The sequence below is a fragment of the Lichenostomus cassidix genome, chromosome 3, assembly GCF_008360975.1.
Source record: "Lichenostomus cassidix isolate B80296 chromosome 3, HeHo_3.0, whole genome shotgun sequence".
Lineage (NCBI taxonomy): Eukaryota > Metazoa > Chordata > Aves > Passeriformes > Meliphagidae > Lichenostomus > Lichenostomus cassidix.
Genome location: NC_139483.1, coordinates 24,844,883 through 24,856,912, shown reverse-complemented (window position 1 = coordinate 24,856,912; position 12,030 = coordinate 24,844,883). Strand labels below are relative to the sequence as shown.

At 34.4% G+C, this 12,030-nt stretch overlaps 1 protein-coding gene across 1 annotated transcript in view; it reads left to right on the top strand.

The window, feature by feature from the left end:
• LRPPRC (leucine rich pentatricopeptide repeat containing) overlaps positions 1–12,030 on the top strand; it is an 87,134-nt gene that overhangs the window by 36,300 nt on the left and 38,804 nt on the right. Inside the window, exons 21-24 of the mRNA XM_085054975.1 lie at positions 538–668; positions 2,085–2,170; positions 3,811–4,015; positions 11,672–11,796. Of these exons, the coding sequence (XP_084911101.1) occupies positions 538–668; positions 2,085–2,170; positions 3,811–4,015; positions 11,672–11,796 (547 nt within the window). The remainder of the gene's footprint in view (positions 1–537; positions 669–2,084; positions 2,171–3,810; positions 4,016–11,671; positions 11,797–12,030) is intronic.

The window sequence follows — 12,030 nt, the reverse complement described above, 5'->3', positions numbered from 1 at the left end:
AGGGTGATTCTCAGCTGTATACCTCTATAATTTTGCATATGAAATAAGCCTAGATGCAAACACCATTGCAAGTTCAAAGTGGTCAAATGTATGAATAAGAATTTATAGAAAAATAAGCTTTCTATGGAATTATTAAGTAGTTTCTTATTCTTTAGAAAGTAGTTTTGTTACGTGTTTGGCAATGTGCAAGGTGAAAATGGTTATGAATTCCAAATAAATAGGAACTGTTTTAGAATATGGATTAAAAAAAAAAGTCTCTTACCTTAAAAAATGCCAGAAATACAAATGTAAAGCAAGAAAATGTATTTAGAAGTCCATTCTCAAATTAATGTGAAAGATGTTCTATGAAAATATTGTTTGCAAAATAGCTTTCACTCTTAAAATTTGCTAAAGCATTACAGCACTGTGTTTTTGTATGTGATCTTACACTACTAAAAGCACTAAAGCAGTCATGTAACTGCACACTGAATGTATAAGATTCATAATGTCAGATGGACTTTTCCTCTAGTTCACATCTTTGCTTTGTTCCTTTTTTAGAATATGCAAAAAGCCCTTGAAGTGAAAGCCAAATACGAACCGGACATGGTTGTCGGTGGCTATGCAGCCTTAATAAATTTGTGCTGTCGACATGATAATGTAGAAGAGGCAATGAACCTGAAAGAAAAAGTGTAAGTACACCGGCACTGAAACATGTCACAGAGATTTATGCTGATACACAGACCTTGTTGAATTAAGTAGGTTGAGTATTAACCCCCTCATCCATTTTTAATTAGTTTTCCCCAACAATGTATGTGCATTTAAAACAGTCATGGGTGTGGTTTTTTGAAACAAAAAATTTGCTTTGTGTAATTGAACATTAGAAGCAGCTACATTATGTGGTCAGTCATTTTTAAAAAAAATTTTATTTTGAAAACGGCAGATTGCTACATAAGATGTTTTCTTTTTATTTTAAACATACATAATGTCTAGATTGAAGTTTGGCTTAATTTAAGGGAAAAAAATAGGTACCTGTATTGTGTGTTGCAAAGCACCCAGAATATGTTAAGAATGCAGGACACCTGTATTGTTTTTAGAGCAGCAGTGTTTGAGTAGCATTATTTTAAGACTGTCAACAAGCATTCTACTTTAAATTTTTATCTTCAGTTCTTTGTATCTTGGCTGTAAAAGTTAGCTCCCAGCTAAAACATGCTATGCATGACTTAGCCCAGAGCAAATTCTTACAGATGATCCTTTTATTTGCCCCTTTTCCCTCAAAAGGCTCCTTTTGGTCTGATGCTATAGTGAGTCTAGAGCAAGTTATATGTGACTTCCATGTTTTCTCTCTCCAATGCACCCACAAAATAGTTGCATAGGTTTTACAGTAGGTTGACAGACAGGTGCTCATTACACCCTGTTAGTGTTTGAAGTTATGTGAAATGATTGAGCTGTGAATGTCAAGAATTTTGCCACTCTACAACTAACGGTTGTGTATTGGCTTTGGCTGCACTTCCGCTCTCACACAGTCCCCAGAGTGCACTTGCAGGAAGTGAAATTCAGTCTTTTGCTGGAGTTTCACTGCAGTAGCACTTTTTTACTGATCTGCCTCAAGTTTAGCCTCATATTGCAAAGAAGTTTCTCTTTGGATTGTTATAAAAAGAAACAGCAGTGGAGGAATTAATACTTCCAGAGGAAAAAAAACAATCACATAGTAGAAACTTGAAAATAGTAGATTTTAACTTAGGTGAATAGTTTCATTCTCTCTGTCAAAAAGAATATAGTCCTGTTCCAGTCACATGCACTGTTTTCTTCCCAGGCTTCTGAAAAATACTCTATTTTATGCAATAACTACCAGATAATTAAACCATCTGACTCTTTCTCAGAAATACAACCTTTGGCTTTTGAGGGTGGGAATGTGCCTGGATAATACTTTAAAATTGTATTTTAATGGTGCATCTTTTAAATTCCCTCAGATTCTTTTCTTTAAGACTATCATTTTTAGCTGTTAGTGCTGTTGTTGTATTACGTACTTTTAAAAATAAATGTTTAAGCTGAAGCTATAAAATGTGTGCTTCTATTGATAAATTTCTTAATGCTTTAATTTCTAGCTTCCCTAAGAGTTCACCTGTTGCTCTTGACAGCGGAAAGTACGTAGCACTGGTAGAAGTCTTAGAAAAGCATGGTAGACTAGAAGGTAATCCATTTGCTTTCATTGTGTGTTTCTGCTATATAATAAAGGTATCTTGCCTCAAGAATAAAAATGTGAGTTGATATTAATGGTATATCATGTCCTGAAAAGTGCTTGAACATTTTGCATACAAATTTGCATGTGAATTCAACCAGAGATGCTTGGACAGTGCAGGCCATTAGTTTTAATGGATTGGCAAGCTTGTCATTTACATTTGCACAGCTCAGTGCTTTTTGCATTTCTGCAGCTAGTTTTTATTAGCATTGCTGTTTGGATTGAGTTTGAAGATCATGACTTATGGCACAAATTGCGTATGTGCCTAGACTAATGGCTTTGTTTTTGCTTAAGAAGGTCTGAAGGCTGAACATAAAACCTATAAACATAACCTTCTTACAAGAGCCAAGTACTGAAAAAAAAATTTAACTTTTTATAAAGTATATATTTTTCTGTTACTATTCTTTTTTGTGTTTGCTATTGAATTTTATATTCAATCTGTAAACTGCCTGGAAATCTTTTTTTTTTTTTAATGAGTGTTCTGCAAACTGCCTATTTCACGTTTCTAAATGTTTGCATTAAGCCGTTAGCTCTTTCATTTTTGTAATTTACTCTAATATAATTCTGTGGTTTACATGGTTTGGTTGATCTTTAAAAAGAATTCTAGACTGTCATTAGCTTTTAAAAGGTGATTCTGATTACTGAGTTCTGTGCTTTTGTAGAGTAGCAACTACACTAACACTATAAAAAACAGTCCAAGCCTAGAAACAAAATCTAATGGTGATATTTAAAACACTTTAAAATAAAACAGAAAAGCTAATATAGTTTTTTTCATGTAAGATCTTCCTTTGAAATTTGTCTTGGCCTCTTATTAAGCTCACTGTTAGAAAAATAATAAACAAAGCTGATGTTGTCCAAATCATAATAAACCAGATAGTGACTATCTCTGTATTAAGCAGTTTGAAAATATGAGCTTGCTTTTGATAGCATAAATGTCCCTCAGAAAATAAAATAATTCATAAATGTAGCCAAACATAAAGTGGTCAAAACATTCTGTCTATGCAATAATTAAGAACATTATAAAAATGCACTTATTCCATATACAAAAATGTTTGTTTCTGCCTTACTAATGAAGCTTAATGAACCTAATGTTTTAACATGCAGTCTGTTAGAAAGCTTTCATTGGCTCTCCTTGGCTAATTAGTATCGACACAGCAAACAGGCCCTATCGGTATCAGACCATTAGTCTGGCTGTATATACAGTGTAAACATATCTTTATTATCTGGCCTCGTGACAAGCCATCTGCTGAAGAAACAATGGAGTGATTTAGCAGATGTTAGCATTGAACGATAAAAGCATCCATTTAGTAGAATCTTGCAGCTATAGGGCAGACTGTACAGGGTTATGTGGTGCAGAGTGGGCACACAGTTCCTATCTATAATTTGTAGTCAAAGTTGCAGCAAAATGATAAAACCATGCTATTGTGGATTTATAATTGTAGTCTCGTTTAGAAATGCAAGTAGTAATTAACTTGAAATCGGCATTATACACCAGAATTTACATTCCTGCTGGGTTTGAAATGCTGTTTTAATAGCAGTTTGTTTTCCCTACATGAAATTACCTAAGGGTCTTTTGTGTTGTTTCATTGTAGATGCTATTAACATTCTAACGGAGATGAAAGAGAAGGATGTTCCTATCTCAGGCAGAACAGTTGCATCTTTTCTCCGCATTCTTAATGCCGCTGCCATGCGAGGTGAAGTTGAAACAGTGAATCGATTACATGAGACCGTTGTGAACCTGGGGTTGGTGAAAACTGCTGCCCTTCATTCCCCTCTGATTACAGTTCACCTTGAAAAGTAAGCTACTCCTGGGCTTCAGATGAAACAAGTTTAGGATATTTATTTGTGTTTTGTGACCTGCGTATGCAATTCACAGCTGCACATACGTGTCTGGAAGTGCTCATACACATGCAATACTGAAGTGATCTTGGAGCAGTAATGAACAAATATGGTTTCTTAATTTAGCTAAGTCTCTTTTCATCAGCTAGACATCATGTCATGATCTCTGGGAACAACAGCTGTGTTTTATGGGCACATCAGAGATGAAGTGGCTAGGTGCTGGAATATGCTTATGAATTAGTTTGTTCTAAAGTCTGTTTGACAAGATAGCTATTCAGAGCATGATAGGTGCAGTCTTAGCTCTTGTGGTTAAGTGGAATGTGTTTTCACATCAAAACAACATTATTTTGCTGTGCCTTCCGATATATCTCACGTGAGGTACAGGGCGGCTGTTGAACACTGAAGTATTCTTAATTCACGTAATTCAGATAATTTGATTTCATTGCCAGTAGGCTGCTGTGTGGCTGAATTTAAAATTCAAAGAAAATACTGTCTGGTCTCTTATGTTTGAGGGGTTTTGCCTATATATACTTTTAATACCATTTATTAGAGAAAAGGAATTTTGTACAGGCATTTTGGTGGGAAGTATCTTTGATTCCATGTGTCATATTCCTTTGCATAAATTTTCATTATAAGGCATAGGATATTATAAGGCATAGGATATTTGAATTAACATACATACGAACTATATAACAATTTCTTACTAAAATTGGGGCAAGAATCCCTTTGCCATATGCACAATCATTTTACTATTCTCTTGTGTGTCAGTTAGGTAGTTCTTGGATTTTCAACTCTTGGAACTGAATCAATTTTTTGAGATTTGTTTAATGAAATGTTATTGGTGTAAATATAATACCTCTGAAATAAGTGAATTCTTCATAGCATCATGGAAGTCAACCATGTGGAGGTTTTTAGTTCTTGTAGGTATTCTGGGAATGCAAGGTCTGTGTAACATTTTCTGTACTGAAGATTCTTGAAAAAGGGTTAACTCTTGGTAGGTGTATGTACATTCTCTTTTAAAAACAGTGTTTTAGTGAAGTGGTCAACAGTTAAAAATATATTGTACATCTTCTCAGTCAGTGACTCTGCCTTGGTTGCATCCCAAGCCAAGGCAGATGTTTATGAAAGTAATTTAACTGCAATCATATGTAAGTAATGCGTTGGAAAAATATCTGATATGCTTTGCAGTGTGCAGAAGAGCAGCTGCATTTTACATAATTGCTTTATGCACATTGACATGCAAGTTGTAACTGGTGCTACTTGGGCTCTTTTCACTTGAGATGTAGTATAAGATGATGTAGATAAAGGTGTGATCATGTGTAGATGAAAAGGAGGACAGTAATGAGTGTTATTTTAATTTGATTTCACATTCTTTTGGATTATAACTTTTTTGTAAAACCATATAAAAAGGGTTTTTTTTAATTAATAAAGGGACTTTTGATGAGACTAGATTCATGAAGAAGAAAGTAGTTGCAGACTGTGGAATTGTATGGCTAGAAGTCACTGGTATTCACCTGCGTAGCTTCATATATACAAATAAAATGCAAAATAAGCTCATTTCCTATGGATTTTTTTAAACCACCCTATGGGTGGAGAGACTGTGTCTTCTGTGATGGTAGACAGAATTTGGAATTTTTTTTCTGCATAATGTGCTTGGGAGGAATAACTGCATTTTCACTGGGGTGTTTTTTGTTTGTTTTTTGGCAAGAGGAGGTGTCGTGGTTTGATTTTTTTTTTTTTTTTTATTGGTCTCAGATATGCTTAGAGTAATTTGAAAGTTATGAGTGACTGAAATAAGTGTTAGCCATTCCTTTCAGTAGTAGTGCCTATTTGCCATCCTACAGCTCAAGTATCATGCTGAAATGTTGTCATTTAGCTGCAGGTCATCAGCATGCCTCTGAAATTAGCTCTGGGATATTTTTAAATGTTCCACAAGAGTGGTTGTACTAGTGTTTTGTGTTCTTAAATTATTTCAAACTTTTTAATTGCTTGTAAACGAACCTGTGATTTGCTTTCAAAGATTTCAACAATTATAGGTATAAAATGTTTTCATCTATCCCTTTTTTCCAGTCCTGAATATTCTTAAGTTCTTGTTAAATCCTAGTGAAAGTTAAAAGTGACAATTTTCAGCAGTGCACAGAAAAGAAAAAAAAAAAAAGCTGATGATTAGCAGCATAACTTTACAAGAGCCAAAGTTCTAGTAGAATGGACATTTTGCCTTTAATAGTTTGAGAAATATTTTACTGAAGTAACTAGAGAGAGAACTCATACTTATGTTGGAGTTTTTCTGACACTGAGTAAGGGGAACTAACGACCCCCTGCATTGAATTGTCTTATTTTTATTTATGACCTTGAACATTTTCTCAAGATGGGAAAACCACATTAAAAATTGAGATAGTCCACATGATCTTGGTCTGTCATAAAATGTGATAAACCTCCCTTGGATTATGTTGACAAAAATCTGCAAGGATATGAAGAACTCATACTTTTTCTTAAAATACATCTTACTTTTGAACTGGTTCTTCCAGCTGCTAATAATTAGAAAACTTGTGTTACCTACACCCTGTAAAAGTTCTTGAGATGTTAAGGATTGTGGTTTTGGCTAGAGAGTATTTCTCCACAAACTCACCTTTGAGAAAAGAAACAAAAAAAAACCATCTTCAGGTTTGAAATGTACTAATTCCTGATACAAGAAATGCTCTTGAGCAGAGGGAAGAAAATTTGCAGGTAAACTATGAAAGCCTTATGTTATAGACCACATGAGTAAACTGTTCTGTTTTTTTACATCAGAGAACTCAAGCAGTTAATATCTGTATTTTAAATGATAAAAAGGCTGTAGTTGGATTGTTTTCCTTTAAAAATGGTTGGTGTGTTTTAATATAAACTGATTTTTATTAGTTTCTTATGTAGTAGATAGAGCATAAATGGAACGCCTTGACAATTTTTGTTCTGTTGTTTTCATGGAGTTAAATTCACCTGTGATTTTGTTTGACATCGTTCTGTAGCACTTAGAAGTTTTTTGACTTTTATGTGCACTTTTAAAAAGAGGCATCTTTTAAAATTAAATGGTATTTTTAGTGGAGGAAACATATTTCATGTGGGGATAGGTTTTTTCTATTTTTTAGTGGCTTTATTTCAAATATTGTATTAAAACTCTGTGTTGCAATGAAATTAGGGATGTTTGGCTCTCTTACTCCATTATTGCAATTAGGAATTTAGCATCATCAGTGCCAAAGGACAAAAGTGTCTCATTTGCCCTATGGGGACAGGACAGTGATAAGATGATTTTTCGTCAAGGATCATTGGGTCGTAATTAAGTTACATTCATGGCTATTGCTTTTTGAAGGATGATTGGTAAATGACAGGCTTCATGTGCTTGCTATGGACAGTGTTCACTAGGGTTTTTTCTCCCTCTGTCAGAAAATCCTGTTGAGTCTGATAATGTAAATGTGGCATTTTATTCTGAACAAAAGAGCAGGGAAATGAGCTATCTTGTCTAATCATTCAGTTGTTTAACACCGACTTCCAGTTTAGACTCAATTGGCTGGAAAGCACTTGACATGTGAAGTTAGTGCTGTTCGGAACGCATGTTTGAGTAAATTTTAAAGTAAGTGACAGCTAAATTGTACCTAGGGAAATTACAAAGCCTTCAACACAGTTAATTTTTTGGGGAGGATTAGTTGTAATTGCAACACCAGTCTCCTTGAAGATTCCTTAGTACAGCAAATGAACAGAAACACATTTAGCTCTTTCAAGAGCCCGTTCTCTTTTAACAGAATAATTTTTGTAAAGCTGATTGTACCTTGCTGAATTGACTTCCCTCTACACTAACATCTGCTTCAGATTTGTAGAGAGGGATTTGTTTTACCAGGCTACCCTCCACCCCCACCCCAGAGAGTCCCTTTTTTCTTTCTACCTCTCTAGTGATTTCAGGTTTGAGAGCTTTTCAATCAGTAAACCCCTTAGGTAAATTGCCACTTTAGTAAAGCTTTATGCATAATGTTGCAGCACTTCATTCCAATTAAAATCAATATTTGGAGTCTTATTTTTATCAGGCAGACTCTCTGGTTAGGAAAGTTGTTTATTGCAAGTAAAAGGGTTAGATTTAGTGCTACATTCTTAAAGCAAGAGGGGAGTGGCTTGTTGAAAGTGAGGGGGGCTGAAAGATCCCTGCATGGTATAGCCAGTCCAGGTACAGAGGGTGTCCTGCAAACCTTCAGACAGCCGAGTCATTTTGGCTTTTCAGATAGCTTTGTGTGATTAAAATTGCCTACATAAATATTCTGGAAGACTGAACCATAATACCTTGGACTTCATAGCCATTCTGAACAGAAACCAAAAGAATCAAAAAACTTGGTGTCTTAACCCAAACATCACTTTAGCTGGAAAATAATACCAAAGTAGGACTCTTCTGGGACTGCATAAGGGCCAAGCATAATGTACTCATGGCTGAGACTCCTTCCATCATTCAAAAATAATAGTCCATCTTCTCTTTTAGAAGAGCAAGTTTTGATGTGCTGGAAAAATACACCTAATCTTTAAGTGGAACAGGTATTAGTCCTGAACAGATAATATCTGTGAGTGACTTAAAGCTGTAGTATCTGGCCAACTCAAAATGAAGCTTGGATCATCTGTGTTCCCATTTTAAATACTGTTTATTCCAAACTGACGCTGGAAATCGGATTTTTCCAACACGGCTATGAGTATATGGGCTTTTTTTTTTTTCTTTTGACTTGAAACATATTAATTAAATAGTAATTTTAGACCAGGCTTTTAGTGTTGTAGTGTAGTAAGTATCTTTTGGGAGGATAAAAGGGTGTTTGACATGCATGACTTCTTACAGAAAGACTCCCAAATAGTTTCAAATGTTCAGTTGTTTGTTAGTTTAAAATCATTATGGATAAATACTATTTTCTTAAAATGTAGAAATTCTTTTTTATGTAGCTCTTTTTATTATAGGTAACAGTTACAAGAAACACATTAAAATGTTACCTCTACTTGAAATTTGAAGCCTACTGTGAGTTCCTTATTGTCATTTTCTGAAAGGCGTGTAAAAACTGCTTACAAAAGTAGGTGCTGGTAGTTACTTGGAATTAACTGCAGTTTGTGACAATTAAAAAATACTGCAGGTTTTTAAACAAATCACACAAGCTGAAGTATAAGCATAAGCATTATAATTTTTTCTTTGCAGTTGTGGTACCAACAATTTCTTTGTGGAGTCTGAACTTCTCTATGTTTTATTGTTTTATATTTGTCTTTGCAAGTTTTAGCATTTATATGTTTTATAAAGCCCATTCTGTAATAAACTGTGGATGACTGGTTGGTTGATTGAATGCAACTGAACAAATGGAACTGATTTCAATAGACCCAAAACAGTTGTAACAGTAAGTCAGAGCGTTAAGATGCAGAACTCCTTAAATGCAGACTTTTTCAGCCCCTTTGAGCAATAAGTCCCAGTAGCAAGTACAGTATTTCCATTTATTTTTTCTCACGTCTTTGCTGACTTTTTTTCTCTACATATGCAGTATTATTGCCTTCAGAAGTATATATGTAGACTGTTAATGTTACTGCTTGAATGACATTCCAATTACTCATTCATTTATTGATAGCTTTGACCTAAAAACAGTCACTTTAATCCTTTAGGAATACAGCTGAGACAATACTATAGCTGTTTGAGCATCAGTCTGAAAAGCTGGATTTATCACTGAAAACTTTATTTTGAATGTCTAAATGTTGTTGTGCCTCCTTAGAAATTGAGTAGTTTTCTGTAAAACTGTTTTTTTTTTTTAGATGTTAACTGAACTTGCATCTAAAGCAGGAGAAAAATACTGATTATATAAATCTTTATAGCTGACTATGGTAACTACCATAGTATTTCGCTTTTATGACAGTAATCTAGCCTGCAACATCTACTTGCAGTTTTGAAATTAACCTGTAATTTAGTCTTCACCCCAAATGACAAAAATTCAAATGACTCCATGGGGTGCCAGAAGATGCACTGTAAACAGGGCTCAGTAAGGGGGATAAGGTAGAAATCCATCATCTTAGGTTCTTTTTAAGAATGCCTGTATTACTGAATAAAATTATTTCTTCTTCGGTGTTTTACTCTTAAAAATTAAAAAATGTTTGCCTAGATAATGATAGTAGCACATAGTAGGTTAGATAGTTCATTCTTTGAAAAAGCAAAATTTATGCTGCACAAGAGATGCAGTGAGGAGAGGATATCTGAATTGAGCTTGTTTTAACAGTAGTATCTTGATTTGTTAAGGTTTTGTTGATCAATAATAAGGTTGCTTCAGGAACATTAAGTCATTATTTCAAGTCAGCCTTTCAGCTGCTGTTGTTAAGGGATTTTTGGTTTTTTTTAATGTTTTTTCCCAGTGGTAACTTACATCACGCTTATCAAATAAGGCTCTCGAAATCTAAAATGCAGTCTTACTGACTGCTTGGCTACTTACTACATTTTGTGTGTGTGTGGTCTTGGTTTGTTTCAGCTTAAACCTCACCCTTCAAAGAATAACTTCACATATTGTTTTACCACTGTTTCTGTGGTTGTCCTCGATTGTTTTCAGGGGTTTTGCTTTGTTTTGGTTTGGTTTTGTTTCCAGATTGGGTTGTAATCCTTTGGGGAAAAAGAAACCAACCCAAAAACGTCTGCAGCAGATGATTAAGTACAGTTAGTTGCACAGTAGAGGAGGTTTTTGTATTTGTTGTTACTGTGATTGTTTTTATGACTACTCAGTTTTGCATTTTTATTATGTATACTTCTGAAGGTGTTAATAATGTATATATAGGGGGAGATTCAGTGGAGGATTGAGGTACCAAAAATGGATATATTCTGTGTGTTCTTGTACTTGCTGCTCAGAGGCTTCTGACTAAATGCATTTGATGCAGTCAGCATCGTACACACTTACTACTACATGGATATACACTAGTGCCATGTCTCTGTGACATGGATAGGGCAGCATAAAACACATTTTGGTACCTTACTGTATGGTTGAATTAATTGCAAAAATTGTATTTTTTTGTAGCAGAAAATATCAGTTGGATTCTGATTTTCATATAGAATGGAAAAATGCTAGCCCTTTCATTGTGATGAAATGGATATCAACAGATGATTCATAGCTAGACTGTTAAGGTGTAAAACAAGTATGAAGCAATCTAAAGAGCTGTGGTTCTTAGTTAACTCTGATCTATAATGAAACAAAATTATTGTGGAATAACTGTGAAGAACTTTGAAAATAGAAAATGTCTAAACGTAGACATAGAGGTAATAGAGTGTACATGGTATAATTTAAAAATGAGAATAAAACTGTTAAACATTTAAGTGAATTTTCCATGGAATTTGAGTTTTGTCAAGATAGTACATGGCAGAAATTAAGAATATTGCTTAAAAAATAAGTGCATCCAATGCTGAAGCACATTTACACCTTTGGCTAATTTGTAATGAACAGTGGTCATGCAATCAAAAATAATAAAGTTGAGGCAAGAATAAACACTTGGATTATAGACTGCTAAATAAATTTTCTGTGACATTTTCAAGATTAAAGTGGTTTCTGTGTGCAGTGCTCCTGCTCAGAATGTTTTTATTCTTGTTTTCTTTCATTCCACAAGGGATGACATGCCTGCAGCTCTGGAAGCTTTCATCAGCTGTTATAAGAAGTATGGTAAAATTCTTCAAATTCATAACATCTACTGTAAACTGGTAGAAAAAGGAGATGCTGATCTTCTGCAAAAGGGTTAGTTGCATGTAGTCAAATGCTGCCTGCTAATATGATAATATGAAGTGTTTTCTGGGGGTTTTTTTTACCAGGACTTGAGTATAATTTCTTTCAGCTGAAAGTAAAAAAAAAAAGTTTGTGTTTATATGTGTAACTTTAAAGCACTTAAATGATGGCTGCATTCTTCAGATTGAAAAATTGATTGTAATTGAAAACATAGAACAGCTGTGTTTGTATAATACATCATTGAGC